This window comes from Mustelus asterias, chromosome 19 (assembly GCF_964213995.1).
Source record: "Mustelus asterias chromosome 19, sMusAst1.hap1.1, whole genome shotgun sequence".
Classification (NCBI taxonomy): Eukaryota; Metazoa; Chordata; class Chondrichthyes; order Carcharhiniformes; family Triakidae; genus Mustelus; species Mustelus asterias.
Window position 1 is genome coordinate 43,054,629 of NC_135819.1, and position 20,205 is coordinate 43,074,833.

The 20,205-nt window shown below is 40.7% G+C and overlaps 1 protein-coding gene across 6 annotated transcripts in view; it reads left to right on the top strand.

The window, feature by feature from the left end:
• Nucleotides 1-20,205, top strand: part of lrrk2 (leucine-rich repeat kinase 2) — a 186,927-nt gene that overhangs the window by 101,780 nt on the left and 64,942 nt on the right. For 3 of the 6 annotated variants that reach the window (XM_078235400.1, XM_078235401.1, XM_078235403.1), the window contains 10 exons: nt 62-201; nt 3,008-3,124; nt 3,219-3,389; nt 6,620-6,881; nt 7,934-8,128; nt 8,220-8,243; nt 8,910-9,001; nt 12,383-12,455; nt 17,422-17,642; nt 18,410-18,654. In XM_078235400.1, the coding sequence (XP_078091526.1) occupies nt 62-201; nt 3,008-3,124; nt 3,219-3,389; nt 6,620-6,881; nt 7,934-8,128; nt 8,220-8,243; nt 8,910-9,001; nt 12,383-12,455; nt 17,422-17,642; nt 18,410-18,654 (1,540 nt within the window). The remainder of the gene's footprint in view (nt 1-61; nt 202-3,007; nt 3,125-3,218; nt 3,390-6,619; nt 6,882-7,933; nt 8,129-8,219; nt 8,244-8,909; nt 9,002-12,382; nt 12,456-17,421; nt 17,643-18,409; nt 18,655-20,205) is intronic. The other 3 variants (XM_078235402.1, XM_078235405.1, XM_078235404.1) reach the window with 2 other exon arrangements.

The window sequence follows — 20,205 nt, forward strand, 5'->3', positions numbered from 1 at the left end:
CATAATGTTCAACGTTTCTCACAATGAATCATTCAATGTGTTTCACATTTTTTTGTTTCAGAAATTCAGTATCTGTGTCTAAAACTTCTGGGGATCCTTGTTCCGAAGAAAGATTTATGCTATACACTCTTGGTTTTGGTGGCAAAGATTTTGGTGGAAGCGTTACGCAGATATGAAGATGATATAGAAGTGCAAATACAGGTAGGTTATTATAAAAGTGTAATTGCATGAAAGCTAAGGTAGAAATGGGAAGGGTTTTTTTCAAAATCATTATTGCACACATTTCAGTTTTGAGCGTTCAGAGCAAAGCATATTTCTAATTTTTGGTGGAAATGTGGATTAGTTATGTGCTGATGAGTTAAGTTTTGACGTTTCTCCAGAAACTTTAAACATCATACACCGTAAGTGCTTGACGTCTCCAGCCTTTGATACTTTACCAGGGACACTTTCCCTTCTAGGCATAAAAACAAAGACATGGAAAAACATTCAGTTTTTTGATTTGGCTGTGAAATTTCACATATATGAGGACAGCCAGGACTTGTTTTGTTTAAGCAAAATGATTCACAGAAGTTCCATTTGAACTTTAGACTGTTCAACATTTTTTGTGACACTAAGGCAAATTGTACTGGTTTTGAATTCAGTGCATCCAATCTATATATTCAATTTCTGCAAAACAAAACAGCTTGTGATCAATGTCTGGTGTCTGAAAGAGTATTTTCAAAGTCTGCAGTTAAAAAGATTGACGAAGCATTTGAGCATGTGTTAACAGCATGCCAACCGGTTTCTGTGAAAGGGAGGATGCATAATTCCTCCTTTTAGGTTATGATATTGCACATATATATTTGACATTGAAACAGTACAGAATTCACTTTCGGAACTGAACGCTGCCACTAAAAGTATCAACAGAGACTCAAATTTACAGTGGATGTGAATTTTCTTGAATTCTGGATGAGAATTTGAATTTAATAGAGATTAAGAGGATGTTTATGTCCTTCTGCTTGTCTTAAATGACCTTAAATGAATTTTGCATAGTCCCAATCTATTTTTTTGAAATTAGGCCTCAATCCACAGTAGAATACAGATGCATAGAGAACAAAAGCAAGGAAACTAGAGGGTGCAGAAAATATTTACTCAATTGGTACCTGGAATGAGGGGCATCAGTTCTGTGGAAAAGCTGGAGTTGTTCTCCTACGAGAAGAGAAGGTGAAGAGGTGGTTATAGTGTTCAAAATAATCAATAGTTTTGATAGTGTAAATAAGGAGAAACAGTTTGCAGTATCACAGAGTTAAAATGATCGGCAAAAGAACCTAAGTATAATGAGTTCTATGATCTGGAATGCGTTACTTAAAAGGATGGTGGAAACAATTTCAATAGTAATTCTCAAAAGGGAATTAAACAATTGAAGGGAAAACATTTGCAGGGCTATGTCAAAAGAACAGAGGAGTGGGATTAATTGTAAAGCTCTACCAAAGAGACAACACAGGCAAGATGGGGCAAATAATCTCCTTATATACTGCATCTTTCAATGAATCTGAATTCCACAATGGTAGACAGATTATCATTGTCACTTGAGCCAGAATTCAGGTTAGTACATGACATGGACAAGGATACAAAGAAAGAATACTCTGGTTAAGAAGCAATTGCCCAACAGTACCTTGATGGGAAATCATATCTTTCCATTGAAGAATGAGTGGACTGGGCTGTCATTTGTATCTTTTGTGTTTGTGCTGGCAATGCAAAAGTGAGGTTGTATGGCTTAGCAGCAAAGTATCATCTGGCTCGCAAAATGTTGCATATTGCCACAATCTTTGACCCACTTATAGTATTATTTAAAGCATTAATGCAATATTAGAAGATTAAATGATTTTTTTACATTGGATGAAATCTTACCAAAAAATGGCAGAATGTTGATTCCGGCCAGAGAAACAAGCTAGTTTCCCTCCAGATCGCACCATGCTCTGCCACAAAAAAACAGGTGGGCATGTTTCAAACCATCAAGTAGTGGGGCGGGGCCACAACACAGCTGCAAAGCCCAGCTACACTGAGATTGGGGTGCTATGTTTAAAGAGCGCACCGATCAGACCAAACTGTGATCCCCCCCACCACTCCACCAGGCCACCATGGAGGTCACAGGGACCATATCTTCCCCCCCCATCATCACCCCAATTGGAACTGTGTTTGATCCTCCAATCTGAGCCAGCATTTCTCTCCCACCCCACCTTTCTGTGCCCTCCCCCCCCCCCCCAAACATTGGATCCCTGTTCCCAAGCTTCACCCACACAGTCAATGCCTGCACCCCACCCAATCGGAACTGATGCCATCCTGATTGGAGCTGGCATTTCTCACGCCCACCCTCGGCTGATCAGAGCCACCATTTCTTCCCTCCATCTCCACCAACAGTCAGTGCCAGCACTGCCCCTCCACTTCCCTTTTCCCTACGACATTGGATTCCTTCCCAACCACTCTGGCAGGGCTTGCACCCACCAGCTCCTTTTTCCCCCGAACATCAAACCCCTTCCCTCCAACATCTTACCCACATAATCATTGCCTATACTCGCCCCCTTCTTCTTGAACATCATACCCATTCCTCCCAACTCCCACCCACATGGTCAATGTTAGAAATTGTGATTTCGTCAGCGAGATCCGCGACTTCCAGGGCTTTGCTGAATCTTGAGCCCCTACCACCATTCTCACGGACAGTGAGTTCAAGATCGTCCTCATTTTTTTGTATTCATTAATTATGTTTGAAAGGATGTTGTTATGAAATATACTAATTTACATCTTGTCATCACCTGCATCATTCACATGTTTCAAATTGCCATTGTGATTTTTCAACAAAAGCATTTCTGAAGGAACCTTGACAGAGCTGAATAGCAAATGTAACTTCCTCAGAGATTTCTTTGCCTAAAATCTCAAGGGCAGTCTCATTGAATCTACAAGTTGAAAGTAATTTTACATCCAATAGAAATGCTTATCAAATTGTGATTAATGCATTATTTCTTTTTAGGGTTTCCAAGCAGCCTTGATGTATTTCAAAACCATACCATCTGCTTCTGGAATTTTCTTCAAGGAAGGCATGGATAGATTTATTTTTCATCAGATGACAGATTGCAGAAGCAAACAGGTTATTTTAGATTTCCTCCTTGTTTTCATGAGTTTGAGTTGCTTTACTTTAAATTTAGTTTTACCAATTTATGCTTTTTTGTTGAAATGATTAGCTGCAAAGCCTCCTCTGCAAATGCTTGTACAAGTTGGCCATTGATCATGGAATAAGAAATCAGATGCTTGAGAATGCTTGCTCAGAAAACAATGTCACAATGGCAGAATATTTAATCTTCTTGGAGGCTGATGTCAATCAAAAGTCTAAAGATAAATCACTGATTTATCAGGTAAGGAGAATTTTATTCAAATTTTAAGTCAGCTGTAACTCCATTTCCACTACCAAGAATCACCTTTTGCCAAATTTCAAGATCGACAGTAATGGGATTGTGGATTATGAAACATACGCGTAAACGGGAATTTCAATTTCCACTTAAAACAGAAAATGTTGGTTGGTAATTTTATCTTTCAAAAATGAGAGGAATTGCATCAGGTGGGAAGATGAAATGTTAAAACAAAATTGAAATCTGAGTCGAATCTGCCTTGAATTTGCCGACTTTTTGTTTTAAAGGATTGCAAGGCAGAATAAGGAGCAGGTGAATAATCCACTCTTGGTAGGCTCTTGGTCGATTTTTAGGAGGCCCTATGCCTCTTTTGCAACAAGGTTTCTATTTTTATCTTTTGATGGCTGGGGTTCCTGGGCCTGGGAAAGCTGGCAGGTAAAAGGGATGAGAAAGGCTGGATCCAGAAGCATCTTCACAGCATTGCTTGTGGGTCAGGCCCAACAGGCTAATCCTGTCAACCTCAGCTCGATCATTAGTCTCAACAATTGCTGCCGCCCACACCTCATCCCAGTTTGCGGTTGCTGATTATTATGTTGGAATGATCAGTATCTAAACATCCAGGGTGATACCCATCCAGATCTGATTCTGGAAATCTCTAAAGTGTAGGAAGTAAGTGAAATAACTCTTCAGAAGCCAGTGTCCCTTCACCAGATTTTCTCTATTTACAAACTCGATTCAATTCGATTTAAAAGCCCCTTAAGCAGGGGTTTCAGTATCCTCTGTTACAGGGCTGCCCCTCCCCCCACCCCTCAAGTGAGCGATACCGAACTATGGGTTTGGCTAAGACCAGGCACCTTGTTCAGGCCGGGAGAATCCAGCTCCAAACTGACCCTGCATATTTAAATGATTATTTAATTATGCTAATCTAAGGGCATGAACCAAATAACAGTGGTGCACAATGACTGGGACTATCCAGTGACTGGATAATTGCGGCCCATACTTTATTGTGCCAGGTTTCTGCATCAAGTAAAAACAGATTTTTTTATTAGATATGAGTTTTTAATTGAATTGAATTGAATTGCATTCTGCCATTTTCCTTTTTCTTTCAATGCATTTCCTTTTTATTTCTGAGTTCAATTTGTTATATTCCAATTCTGACTGCGTCTCTTTTCTTCCATCAACTACCATGGTTTTTCTGTCATCCATTCTTGCCTTTGAAGTGCTTCACATTTGTTGGACCTTTAACTTTAGTACTTTCCATTAGGACCTCCTTGAACATGTTAAACTCCTCTCAGTATTTCTTCAACCTGCACTGCTGCAAAGTGGTTCCTACCCTCGACTTGGAATGCATTTTAATTACCGGCTCTTTCAGCCTTAAAGATCCAATCTCCTTGGCTTTCCTTTCACTAGGAATTTCCAGCTTGATGCTCATCATAGCAACCACTGGTATGTGACTGTCACAGTCTGCTCCAGGATAGGGTTTTGATATGTTTAACGCGGTTTCTGTGACAATCTGATTTCTTGTTTGGTGGCTGGTACTTTTCCATGTCCAGCTTTGCCTGGGGTGATGCTTAACATGTGTTTGAAATAACTTGATTGTTCCTACAGTACCGATCGGCCCACATGTCACTTTGTTTGTTACGTTCTCCAAGATCATATGGGCCAACAATATCTTGTACACAAGAGCTTCCTAGCTTAAGAATTCCCCTGACAATGATGATATTTTGAACTGTTTTCCTACTTGATTTAATTATTCCGAGAAGACTTCAAGGTCCTCGTCTGACACACTTTAAGTTGGGGCACATATTTGTATGATGCTCAAATTAAAAGGATTACTTCATATTCTGACTAGGAGAATTATCTCAAAGAGCCCAAAATCCTAAAAGGGCTTGCAGATCATTCAGATATCACTGCTACCTACTTTTCCACCTGCAGGCTAAAAGAAAAACAGCTATGAGTTCTGAAAATTTACTGCATTCTTGTCTTGCTTTCAGTGATGATTTTCAGGAAGCATCGGGAAATTATGGACGTGATGATAAAGTTGTGTTCCAATTGAGCATTTCGCATTTTTTATTTGGAATGTAGTTGTAAGAGGAATTTTCTGAGGTGTCCCATTGGGGTGTCTTGTACTGAATGATCGCACTCGATCAATGCATAGACTGCAAAGTCAGCATGTAGTTAAAGAATGAAAAGGAATTTATTTGGTAATGCATGCATCAGGAGGCAGTGATGGCAGTGCAGTCATGGGAAGCTGACTGCCCTTTCTGACATAATATCACAATCATAAAATTGTTATATTATTCTGAACATTTCAATATCCCGCGCAGACTTGTCACCCAGACTGGAGGGTCCAATTGCAATATTACACAGTATTACTTTCGCCCATAACGTTCCACTTGTCAGTGGGATTAGGAGATCATTAGCTTATTGCCCCTGTGGGTTCCTCCCCCTGTTACCTAGGAAACTGGACCCATGTCAGTATGGTGTCCAAAGCCATAGCTAACATCTGTGAATTTTAATTGGCAAAAGGAGTAATTCTCTTGCTTGAACCGGGGCCTCATTTTATCAGCTAAGAGACTGCTCCAGCCTCGCTACCCATAAACAAATTTACTCCCCTACATTCCAGGCCTATTATTAAACTTGCTTTTATGTATCCAAAACAGGTAAGATAAACTGCCTTTCTATGCTCCATTGTGTTAAAAGAATTTGATCTGTACACCACTGTGTTTCCCAACATACTGTGAAGTTGGCCAAGGTGCACAATACATATATATTGAAAATACTGTTTAACCATATAATACTTGGTTAATTTGTGGTTGTGCAGTTTATAATACCTTTACATATTTGTTCCAGGCACATTGTGAATTCTCACTCTATATAAGGCACTTTATAATTACCTTAACCTCGTTTACTTATTATATTAAAACTAAAATGAAGGGCCTCGTACTAAGAATTCTATACTACCCCCCATCACCAGCGCAACAGGCCCCCGAGTTAATTAGCAGTCAGTATGTTTGAGCCAAAGATTGGCTTGCATTTTTGCCAGATTTAGCCCACTCACCACCGGCGATCTGCACCCTGCACCTAAACCCATGCACTCCTTCATGTTAAAACTGCTCCCATTATCTGAGGAAAAATGGCATTGTGCTTTTTAGACCCCAAGAAGAAGAAAAACTGCTTCCTGTAATTATGTTCAGAGCACTTGAATTTTAACAACTTCTTGATGGTTTTCATAGGCTTGTAAGCAAAGCAACAATCCATTGTTAGTGGAGCTTTTGCTTAACAGTGGAGCACGTGAGCAAGATATTCGGAAAGCATTAGACACCAGCATTAAGATGGGTAATGACAAAATCATAAGCTTGCTTTTAAGAAAACTTGGATTGGACCAAAACAATAAGGCCATTTGCCTTGGTGGACTTCATATAGGCAAGATTGAAGCTTCTTGGTTACGTCCATTGTTTCCTGATGAAAAGTTTCCCATTTCAAAACGACAGCTGAGTAAGTACATGAAAAGATGGTTTCACTTCTTTTGATTTAACAGTTAATGTTAGTGAGCAGTATGAGTAATATTTTCTAAGTGTGCTTATTCCGCATTTCTTTCTTATTTTGGCCTCTTTCTCAGGCTCTGTACAATGTACAGCCGAGAAGTGGATGACCTGTTCCAAAGCTTAAGAATGCAGTTCCAATCTCACTGCTCAGGTGTCTGATTGACTACAGTCTGACCCCCCCCCCCCCCCCTACCCCCCACCCTCCCGCACCGAGGTTCTTGGCTACTTGACATCACAGTGATGCTGCTGACATCAGGGCTGAATGGAAAGAGGATTTAATTGAATTTCAAGCCACACATTAATGCTTGCACTCTAAAACTGTGCCACCTTTATTCAAGACATCATTAAACTTAATGGTTATGTGGCACCATCTATTCCTAGAAATGTCACTCTATACCATGTTTTAGAATCATTTATTAATTCACCATGTGCATAGCATCATAACTTAGCAATAAGCTTCCCATTTTTTTCATACTTTATGATGCATTAGATTTTTGATATGGTGATCATCTTTTGTTGAATTTAACACACATTTGCTCCTGTAATCCAGGGAGTTGGCAACTGGGAGATTTTCACAGTAACTTCATTGCAGTGTTAATGTAAGCCTACTTGTGACACTAATCAAGTTAAACTTAAGTGGGATATGTAGAAGCTTTGGAGCCATACACATTGCTCCTAAATGCGGCCACCCCACAATTTCCACTCCTTCCCCTTGCCCAGTTTATAAGTGCTACTGGAATGATTTTCTTTCAACCTACCTTTTACTCCTCTTGCTTTACTTTTGGAGGCAGACCAATGCGTCCCATGCTGTGGTTGGGCATTCCTGAACTAGCAAGAACAGTCATAACATCAGACTTCCTACCCATAGTGCTAATTAACCACCATGATGGGCTAAGAAATGTGTGCCTTTGCATATAAATGTCTATGGCTGGACAAGTTTTGCAATTTTTTTTTAACAGCAGACAAACTAATGATCATTACTTTCATGTTCTATTGCCACAGGTGCTTCCTTGACAAAACTTTTGCAAAAGGATGGGGCAGAATCGACAAGGTCATTAATGCAAAGTTCAAGTACAAATTCTGAACTGAGCTACTCTGAGGAAGCATTGGATAAGAGCAATGATTGCACTGTATTATCAGATGTGTCAACAACTGATACAGAAGAAAGCAGCCTTTTCGATGATTTGGAGAACGAAGGTTTGCTTACGATAGATGTTCAAACAACCTTGCTGATTTTATTGTTTGCTTTATCACCAGTTCATTGTTGGTCTTTGTTCCTCTTTTACAGGCACAAAATATCATCAAGTCAAGAGTTAGTCATAGTATTCACTTGCCTGTAACAAGTGCAGAAAATCCTTTTGAACACTTATACTGCTACTCATATTGTTCCATTAACAATTATGACTGTTTTCAAAACATAAAAACACCGAAAATAGAAGCAGGAATAGGCCATTCGGCCCTTCAAGCCTGTTCCGTCTTACATTTTGATCGTGGTTGATCTTCAAATTCGATATTCTGATCCTGCCTTCCCCTTAGATATTTTGCTTGCATTTGTTAAAAAGAAAGTATTTTTGTGTGGAATTCTACCGACAATATTTGGTGCATGGTCCTGTAGCAGGAATTGTGTCAAAATGTATTAACAGGTCTCAAAATTTGCTCTGCAAAGCATGTTGTAGATGTTATTTTTTGATGGCTGCAAGGTGGAAGGCAGAATTTGAATGTCCTTGCATATGTAAACCAAATAAACATTGATATACGGTATATTTGAGCTTAAAATTTGCATATCTGTAGCTTTTAGGTTATATGAATATAAGCTGCATGGCTAAGTAGAGAAATTCTTTAAAGATCTTTTCCTCCATCATTTAAATTACAAAAAGGTTGGTTGTGTTGAATGTGTGGCCCAAAGCAGTTTCCATGCATTTCAATTTCCTCATTGAATGTACAAATACCAAATTACTTTTTCTCTTTTTAAATTTAGAGAGTTATGTTGTAATTCAAAATCCAAACTGCTCCTTGCATACTGGAATGCATAATGAGTGTACAGTTCATTTAGGACCTGGCAACTCTCTGGTAAGTTAATGAATTAGAGTAGAAAAAGAATACAAAGTAATGTCAGTACTCTATCTGGTATGCCTCCCTTTTATGGTAATCGTATTATTTCCCATCTCTGTTGGTTTCCAGCTTGCTTTCTGGTTAATATTTGCCAACTGCTTATTAGTAGGGCAAAATCAAAATTTAACAACAAACACAAAAAATACTGGTTCCATGCCAAAAACTGAAATTTAAAGTATCCAAGTTGAAATAACTGGTCAAAAGTTTGAAATACCCATTAACACTTCGAAACTAAAAATTCAAACTAATGATGGAAAGGATTGAGTCTAGTCAAGTTCTCAGGGCACGGACAAGTTTGAGACTCAATTTATGAACAAGCCACTTGTATCCAGCTACTCATGCGCATTGAATTCCAAACGTTTTTTAAGTAATACCTTGGGAATTGTGTAGTGTCTTTAATATGTTCCAAATAATCTTAATGGACCATTTCATATGGTGGTTTTAAAGATTTTAGTTGTGGCAACTAAAATTTATAGCATTTTTATGCTGGGTGATAAACTGCTACTGTAGGTGTGTCCAGTTGTTTTAATGGTGGATCATTTGAGTTGCAGAATTCAATCAGTACTTCAGTGGAGTGTCAACTCCAGTCTCTGAAGTGGGACTTATACCTACTTCTGATAAACAGGTGAGAGTATGGGCAACTGAGCCACCGCTGATAGCTCCATTTGTGCTGCCAGACTAGGTCCCCATGCATTTCAGGGCAAATAGAAAGTTTGGTTTGAGTGTTTCAACAAAACTATGCATACTTCAGGTTCATGATAATTCTTGCATTTGTACCATGTGTTGTGTCAAAATTTCTTCCTGTGACTTGTGCAGTTGATGTTGTCTACATGGACTTTAGCAAGGTCTTTGACAAGGTAGCACATGGTAGGTTGTTGTATAAGGTTAAATCTCACGGGATCCAGGGTGAGGTAGCCAAATGGATACAAAATTGGCTTGATGACAGAAGACAGAGGGTGATTATAGAGGGTTGTTTTTCAAACTGGAGGCCTGTGACCAGCGATGTGCCTCAGGGATCAGTGCTGGGTCCACTGTTATTTGTCATTTATATTAATGAGTTGGATGAGAATTTAGTAGGCATGGTTAGTAAGTTTGCAGATGACACCAAGATTGGTGGCATAGTGGACAGTGAAGAAGGTTATCTCTGATTGCAACGGGATCTTGATCAATTGGGCCAGTGGGCTGATGAATGGCAGATGGAGTTTAATTTGGATAAATGAGAGGTGATGCATTTTGGTAGCTCAAACCAGGGCAGGACTTACTCAGTTAATGGTAGGGTGTTGGGGAGAGTTATTGAACAAAGAGATCTGGGGTACAGGTTCATAGCTCCTTGAAAGTGGAGTCACAAGTGGACAGAATGATGAAGAAGGCATTCAGCATGCTTGGTTTCATCGGTCAGAACATTGAATACAGGAGTTGGAACGTCTTGTTGACGTTTTACAGGATATTGGTAAGGCCACACTTGGAATACTGTGTGCAGTTCTGGTTACCCCATTATACACAATTCCCATGGTATTACTTAAAAAACGTTTGGAATTCAATGCGCATGAGTAGCTGGGTACAAGTGGTTTGTTCATAAATTGAGTCTCAAACTTGTCTGTGCGCTGAGAACTTGATTAGACTCAATCCTTCCCATCATTAGTTTGAATTTTTAGTTTTGATGTGCTGCCCAACTAGGTCCCCATGCATTTCAGGGCAAATAGAAAGTTTGGTTCGATCTACCAAAATGCATCACCTCTCATTTATCCAAATTAAACTCCATCTGCCATTCATCAGCCCACTGGCCCAATTGATCAAGATCCAGTTGCAATCCGAGATAACCTTCTTCACTGTCCCCTATGCCACCAATCTTGGTGTCATCTGCAAACTTACTAACCATGCCTACTAAATTCTCATCCAAATCATTAATATAAATGACAAATAACAGTGGACCCAGCACTGATCCCTGAGTCAATATCTTTTCCCAAAATGTAGGGGAGATGACCATTTGGTCCATCGAGTCTGCACCAATTCTCTAACAGAGAATTTAATCCAGATAAATGCGAAGTCATGCATTTTGGAAGAACTAATGTAGGAGGGAGTTGTACAATAAATGGCAGAGCCATCAAGAATATAGAAACACAGAGGGATCTAGGTGTGTAAGTCCACAAATCCTTGAAGGTGGCAGCACAGGTGGAGAAGGTGGTGAAGAAGGCATATGGTATGCTTGCCTTTATAGGACGGGGTATAGAGTATAAAAGCTGGAGTCTGATGTTGCAACTGTATAGAACGCTGGTTGGGCCACATTTGGAGTACTGCGTCCAGTTCTGGTCGCCACACTACCAGAAGGACGTGGAGGCTTCAGAGAGAGTGCAGAGAAGGTTTACCAGGATGTTGCCTGGTATGGAGGGTCTTAGCTATGAGGAGAGATTGGGTAAACTGGGCTTGTTCTCCCTGGAAAGACAGAGAATGAGGGGAGACCTAATAGAGGTGTACAAAATTATGAAGGGTATAGATAGGGTGAACAGTGGGAAGCTTTTTCCCAGATCAGAGGTGACGATCACGAGGGGTCACGGGCTCAAGGTGAGAGGGGCGAGGTATAACTCAGATATCAGAGGGACGTATTTTACACAGGGAGTGGTGGGGGCCTGGAATGCGCTGCCAAGTAGGGTGGTGGAGGCAGATATGCTGGCATCGTTTAAGACTTACCTGGATAATCACATGAGCAGTCTGGGAATGGAGGGATACAAACAAATGGTCTAGTTGGACCAATGAGCGGCACAGGCTTGGAGGGTCGAAGGGCCTGTTTCCTGTGCTATACTGTTCTTTGTTAGAGCATCTTACACAAGCCCTACTTCCATAACCCTGTGCGTTTACCCACTAATTCCCCTAGCCTATACATCTTGGGACACTAAGGGACAATTTAGGCATAGCCAATCCACCTAACCTGCTCATCTTTGGACAGCAGGAGGAAACTGGAGCACCTAGATGAAACCCACAGAGGGCACAGGGAGAACTCCACACATTCATCGAAGGCTGGAATTGAACCCGGGTCCCGAGCACTGTGAGGCAGTATTGCTAACACTGTGCCACCATGCCGCCCTTTGTGGATCTTTTATCACTTTCTCCAATACCTCCATAATATAGGCTATTCATAATCTGGCAATAATCTGTTTATAATTTTGACATTTTTATAATGAACACAGTGATAATTGTGATGTAAGAAAAAAACTCTGGGCACTAATAATCTGAGCAGAAGCATTTTTGTGAACGATAAATATAATAACTTAGTTAATAATTGAATTAATTTGTGAAGATGTTTCTAATGCATTTTTTAAACAAATTTGTTTGCACTGATAGAGTTCACTTGATGATGTTGAGCCTGCAGTTAACCCAAGGCGGAGATTTATTTCTCATGTGTTTCATCAACCAGGTAACAAAAAAAATCTGAACTGTAACTGTGCCATGTGAAACCATTTCAACTCAGCACTGATATAAAATATTTCAGAAAAACCTCCAACATTCACTTATCATTATCACTGGGATGATTGTTCTACAAATTATTCCAAGGCATTTGCTCCCCCTTACCATCACCAGAGACGCAGTCCATGGGGGCGATTCACCCATCCTGCTGCATTAATTTATTAGCCTGCTAGTACGGTCAAGCCTAAGGGCGGGGGAGGAGGGGAAGCCAGGAAAGGTTGGGGGTGCCAGCGATTGGGCCATGGGAGGTGGAGAGCCAACATTGCGGGGATTGCAGGGCTGACCAGCGATCGAGCTGGCCAGTAATCGGGAGACTGGTAGTGCAGGGCCACTGTGCATGCACCAATGTTGGGGTTGACAGGTTGGCGCATGTGCAGTGACACGCTCAGCACACTGATTTAAGTTTCTCCGGTGGGAATAGGCCCCACCTCCAGAAATTTAATGATATTCACGCTGGTGGCCTCTGCAGTGCACAGAGTGTGGGAGATTCTTCTCTGAACTCCCACTGAAAAACCAGCGCGAATTACACCAGTTTTCATGCGAATCTGACAGTTCAAATGTTTTGGGAGAATTCTGGCGTATGTATTTGATCCTTTCTTTGGGGGAAGGAGTTTTCTTGGATTTGTCCTTTCCTGTGTGAACCATATTTCTGCTTGCCAGTTCCACCCACCTTAATACTTTTTCTCTCAGCGTTGTTTCTGGTTGGCTGCAACATTCCCCACCCACTGTGCACACATGCGTGCACGCACATGTATGCGCATGCACACACACACACACACGCCACACACACTCATTCAGCACTATTTGAAATTTGATCTTATTCTCTGAATTCAGTGCTCAGTTCAGTTTTTTTAAAGATATATTCATTCATAGAATGTGGGTATTGGTTGCCAGGCCACCGTCCATTGTCCATCCCTAATTCCCATTGAGAAATTGGTAGTCTGCTGTCATCTTGAACCGCTGCAGCCTCTGTGTTGTAGGGAAATTCACAGTGCACCCAAGAAGGGAGCTTCAGGATTTTGACTCAGAGACAGTGAAGGAACAGTGATGGAAGTGATATAGGTCTAAATCAGGATGGTGTGAGGCATGTAGGGCAATCGCATTGGCTGCCCTTGTCCTTTCAGATGGTAGAGACTGTGGGTTTGGAAGGTTCTGTCAAAGGAGCCTTTCCTGCACTAAATCTTGTCGATGGTACAAAACACTGCCACTGTATATCAATCATGGAAGGAGTGAATGTTTATCGTCGTGGATGGGTTGCCAATCAAGCAGGCAGCTTTGTTCTGGATGGTGTTGAGCTTCTTAAGTGGGTGCTGCACTCATCCAGGCAAGTGAATACTATTCCATTACAGTCCTGACTTCTGTCCTATAGACAGTGGACTGCTTTTGGGGAGACAGGAGGTGGCTTAATCACCACAGAATTCCCAGCCTCTGACCTGCTTTTGATGCCCAGGTATTTATATGGCTGGTCCAGTGATCAGCTCGTAAAGCAACCAGCAACCATTTAAATATATAAAATCCCTCCCCCTCTTACTTCTGTGGTCATAACAACAAATTACTACAATGTTGTATATAGGATCAATAATACTGTAGACTCTATCCAGGAAAAAGCAGCCCGTTTGATTGCTACCCCTTCCACAAACATTCACTCTCTCCATTACCGATGACCAGTGGTAACCTTGTGTACCATCTACAAGATGCATTGCAGGAACCCACCAAGGTTCCTTAGGGCAGCACCTTTCAAGCTTACAAATCCTATCTCTAGAAGCACAAAGATACCTGGGGACATCACCACATGGAGGTTCCCCTCCAAGTCACTCACCTTCCTGACTTGGAAATATATTGCCATTTCATCACTGTCACTGGATCAAAATCCTGGAATTCCCTCCCTAACAACACTGGTTATACCTACACCTCATGGACTACAGCGGTTCAAGAGGCAACTCACCACCACCCTCTGAAGAGCAAGTAGGGATGGGCAATAAATGCTGGCATAGCCAACCATGCCAAAATCCCTTAAAATTAATATATTTTTTAGAAGTCTGAATATTGTCCAAATTTGCTGCATTTGGATACAGACTGCTTCATTATCTGAGGAGTCATGAATGGTGCTGAAGATTGTGCAATCATCAGTGAACATCCCCACTTCTGATATGATGGAAAGAAGGTCATTGATGAAACAGCTGAAACTGGGTCTAGGACACTACCTTAAGGAATTCCTGCAGCAATGTTGTGTTGCAGAACTGAGCTAATTGACCACCAACAACCACAACCATCTTCCTTTGCCTCCAACCAGTGGAGAGCTTTGCTCCTTGATTCGCACTGACTTCAGTTTTGTTAGGGCTCTTTGATATCATACTTGGTTAAATGCTGCCTTGATGTCAGGGGCAGTTACTGTCACCTCACCTCTGGAATTCAGCTCTTTTGTCCATGTTTGTGCAAGACTGTAATGAGGTCAGGAGCTGAGTGTCCCTAGCATGACCCAAACTGAGCGCCAGTGAGCAGTGCTGAATAAGTTCCATTTCATAGTGCTATTAATGATACTTTCCATCACTTCGGTGATGATTGAGAATAGATTGGGTTGGCATTTGGCCAGGTTGGATTGGTCCTGCTTTCTTTGGACAAGACATACCTGGACAATTTTCCAAATTGCCAGGTAGATGCTGGTGTTGTAGCTGTACTATAACAGATTGACTAGGGACACAGCATGTTTGGAGCAGCAAGACCCGGACAATATTCAGAACCGCTGCTGTTCCTGAGTATTTTGAAGTATTCAAATAGTATTCAATACTAGTGGTATATATTATTACAGCAATATATTATTGCTGTAAGATATTATCAAGGATACTTTGCAGTATACAGTACTTAAGCCATTTTTTGAGATCACGTGAAGTAAATTGAATTGGCCGAAGACTGCCTCTGTAATGCTGGGGATCTCTGGAGGAGGCGAGGATGCATCATCCACCAGCGTTTCTGGCTGAAGATGGATGTAAATGATTCAGCCTTGTCTTTTGCACTGATGTGCTGGACTCCCCCCGCCATTAAGGGTGAGAATATTTGTGGAACATCCTCTCCCCAATTAGTTGTTTAATTATCTACCACCATTCATTACTCGATGTGCCAGGACTGTAAAACATGGATTTGATCTCTTGGTTGTGAGATTGCTTAGCCCTGTCAATTGCATGCTGCTTTTGCTTTAAGGCATACAAGTGTTTGTGTTGTAGCTTCACCCGGTTGACATCTTATTTCTAGATATACCTGGCGCTGTTCTTGGCATGCTCTCCTGCATTCTTCTTTGAACTAGGATTGATGCCCCAGCTTGATAGTAAAGGTGGAAAGAGGACGAGGTTACAGATTATGGTTGCATATAATTCTGCTGCTACTGATGACCCACAGTGCCTCATGGATGCACATTTTTCAGTTCCTTGACTCTATTTGAAGTCTATCACATTTTGCATGCTGATAGTGCTACATAACACAATGGAGGATATCCTTCGTGTGAAGATGGGACTTCCATCCCCACAAGGAGAGTGCTGTGCTCACTCTTACAAATGATGTCAGAGGGCTCCTTTGGCAAGTAGATTGGTGAGGATGAGATGGAGGAAGTTTTCTGTCTTGGAACCAGCTGTTTTCCTTGCTTGTGTTTGACCTGATGCTATCAGAGTCAATGTTAAGAACTCTCGGGGAAACTGCCTTTTAATTCTATACTTCTGTGCCACTTCCTCTGATGGGTATGCCCTGTAGATGGGACAGGATATGTCCAGGGATTGTCATGGTGGTGTCTGGGTCATAGTCATACCCACCACATCCTACCCTATAGATGATGTCAGGCTGTACTTGACTAGTCTGACAGCTTTCCTATTTTGGCACAGCCCCCAAATGTTAGTAAAGAGTACTTTGCAGGGTCAACAAGGCTTGATGTGTTGCTATTCTTTCTAATGCCTAAGTTGATATCAGTTCTGTCCACTTTCATTTTCCTTTTTTTTCACTTTTATGAAATGAGTGGCTTGCTAGGCCATTTCAGAGGGCAGTTAAGAGCGAACCGCATTGTTATGGGTCTAGAGTCACATGTAGGCCAGACTAGGTATGATGGCAGATTTTCTTCCCTAAAGGACATTCGTGAACTAGATGGGTTTTTACGGCAATTGACAATGGTTTCGTGATAGCCATTAGACTAGCTTTTAATTCTAGATTTATTTTTTGAGTTCAAAATCCACCAACTGCAGTGCATCAATTGGAATGAGGAGTGGAGCAAGATTATACTCTTCCATTTAACTCCAAGCAGGCTGCATAGTGGCACAGTGGTTAGCACTGTTGCCTCACAGCACCAGGGACCCAGGTTCAATTCCCGGCTTGGGTTACTATCAGTGTGGAGTTTGCACATTCTCCCTGTGTCAGCATGGGTTTCCTTCGGGTGCTCTGGTTTCCTCCCACAGTCCAAAGCTGTGCGGGTTAGGTGGATTGGCCATGCTAAATTGCCCCTTAGTGTCAAGGGGACTAGTTAGGGTAAACGTATGGGGTTATGGGGATAGGGCCTCGGTGGGATTGTGGTCAGTGCAGACTTGATGGGCTGAATGGCCTCCTTCTGCATTGTCGGGATTCTCTGATTCTATGACCGATGGCATTTGAAACATTTTAACTATATGGATCCCTCTACACATGTTTTATGTTTACTAGTGGAGAAAATAATTTGCTCAGATTGACGTGGATTTGAAGGAGTGGAGAAGGGTTCAAGTCTCTGAAAGTCTTCTAATTAGAAATGGTTGCATGTGCTTTACAAAAAGAATTGGAATCACTTCGATTTTCAGAGCAGTAACTTTTTCTCTTGTGTTCATACATTTCATTCATAACATGAACAACTCTTAAAATGTGAGGGAACTAATTATGTGACTTTTAAAAAATTGTATGCTTAATCCTAGATTGTGCATCAAAAAGACCCTCATTTGGAAATGTACAAGACCAGGTGATGCAGCTTGCTTCTGAGACAGAATTCATCTGGTCATTGGATCTTTCTGCAAATGACTTAGAAAATCTAAGCTCCATCAGTCAGACGTGTTGTATTGCTGCACAACTCGCACTACTTCAGAAACTGGATTTAAGTCAAAATAACTTAACAAACTTCTCCCAAGATTTGAGCACCGTAAGAACTGTAATGTATCTTTTACACACTTATTAGACACCATAGTTTCCAGAAATTCTTAATCAATGAGAATTGTGTTCCAGCATTGTGGTGACCACATGTAACATGAGAAAAGCCAAAAGATCAAGGAAGGAAGAATTATGTTCTATTGAAATCCATTGCAAAAGCTGCAGTACCTGATTAAAATATTAGGCAGCAGTCTTAACTGCACTGCAGATTTGAGTAAAAGACGCTGCAAAATTCAGCTCCTTAGCGCCCATTTTTTCAGTTCCACCCACTGTATGTTTGCTCCTAAAATAGTGGATATCAACACTTCAATGGTTTCAGCCCCACCAATAACCAGGGCCTCAATACGACTGCTATGATGCGAGCACCTTCTTCTCTATCAGGGTAAGGAAAATGGTGTCCAACAGATAACAGTGTTTGTGCACAGCCTGTCTTTGAAGCAATGGATGTGGTGCAACTTTGTTTTGCGATCCCCATGCCAGCTTTTGGACCCTTTTCTTTCTAGAAAGCTGGGTTATAGAATTCTTCAAAGAAAGCGACAGATTTGTATAGAAAGTGACATGACAATCATGCCACATTAGAAACGTTTAGCGCACTTGTCAAACTAACAGCCTGAAACTATTTGAGGACATGTTGAATTGGAAAATGCTGACACCAAAGTACTTCTAATGCAACCTAATGAGAAAACAAATCACTTATAATTGATTTGCTTTGAAATAGGATTTGTAATTTCTCTGATATGATTCATTTTTATTCCCTAGATTCTCAAGTGTTTGACTGACTTGGACATAAGCAACAACAAGTTCACTTCCTTTCCTTCATGTTTGCTCGAAATGCCGTCCATTACCTCCCTTGATATTTCCAGAAACAATATTGGCTGTTCTCTGACTTTGAACTCCAGGTGTCCGACCCTGAAAAAGTTAAATTTGTCGCAAAATCAACTCCTCTCTTTTCCAGATTGTCTTGGTAAAGCCACAGAAAAATTGCAAGAACTGTTACTTAAAGGGTGAGTTTTGAGAGAGAGTTTCTGCGCACAAGTCACTCTAGTATTTGCCAATGGAATTGCTCGTGACTTAACCATGATAAATGTGAAAATTTTCAAAACAATATTAATGGGATTCCAGGTGAAAGGCTGGTACACAATTTTCAGGCACAGCGTATGCATGATATTTGAAAATGGCTGAGGAATTCGCTTAAAGAAAGGATGTGGGTTATAAGAATGATGTTAGGCTGAAGGATGTACCAAATATAGTTGTGTACAGACTGGTACGGACCCCACCATGTTCTTAATGCTGTAAATGATGTGTTTGTAAATTGTTTGGCTTCCCAATGATGACGAGAAAAGTGAGTTGAAGTGGATGTGTGGGTGGTGGTGCGGAAGAGGAGAGCTTTTGAGTCTAACAAAGCAGCTAGGAAATGACATAAGGACTGCAACAATCTTTTGCAAATGAGCTATGCTGGATTCATACTGGTGAGAAATTAAGTGATTACACACTTAATGAATGGATTCAACTAGCTATGGAAGAGACTGAGAGTGGCAGTAAACTCCTCACTGACTACATCCTTTACCAAGATATAGTCAATAAAACAAATAGATGACTGAATTATATTGTAATTATAATTAGTATAGTATAAATCTGAGGTTATCATGCTCAAGCTATACAATGGTTTACCCTAGCTACGTGTTGAATACCGCATTTACAGAAGTTCTTGCCATCAAGACAGAAGATTCAATTAATTCTGCCACTGTGGGAAGGATTGCAATAATCTGTCATCTAGTGGGATCCCTATGGTCTTTATGTACTATCATAAGCTTACATTTCTAATTCAAGCCTTTATAATGTTCACTTGCAGGATGGTGAGTTATAACTGAAAAAGTCCATCATACCACTATTGTACAATGTTTAACTGATGCTAAATCCAAATATTGACATTGTAAATTTTGCATTGGATGGAGCTTGATGGGGTAGTTTTCAGTGTATTTTGGTATATCACTACTCAGTTTTTAGTGAAGTTTTGGCAATAAATATGAATAATGAGATGTTGACCAGAGATGCACCTTAGTTCATGTACCACTGCAAACTCTAAGTAACCAGTTCACTATGTCATATGTAATGCCCTTAGATTTCACTTCTCAGAGGTAAACAAACTGAACTGGGCAATGTGATCCCAAAGCATTACTAAGAATTCTGAAATGTAAAGCTATACAAAAGAATTGTACTTAATCCATTACTATGACGTTGTCTCAGTTATAGACCTTTATCAGTTGAACATGATTATTTCTTGTTGCAAGCTGTTCAACAGCTTCTATTAATTTTTCTATGCATTTGTGCAATGTTTTTGGCAGAATCTGGCCAAATTTCATCCCTACAGCTCAAACCCATCAAATAGAAAAGTTAAAATTCCTTTAGTAGCAGAGTAGGTGAGTGATGAATTGTCCATCTCTGGCAAGAAAACTTTTTTGTTTACTTTCCAGACCTAAATTACCTAATTCTAATGAATAGTCCCATCTACCATAGCGATGCCAGGATAATCCTTTTGAAAAGAACTAACTTGG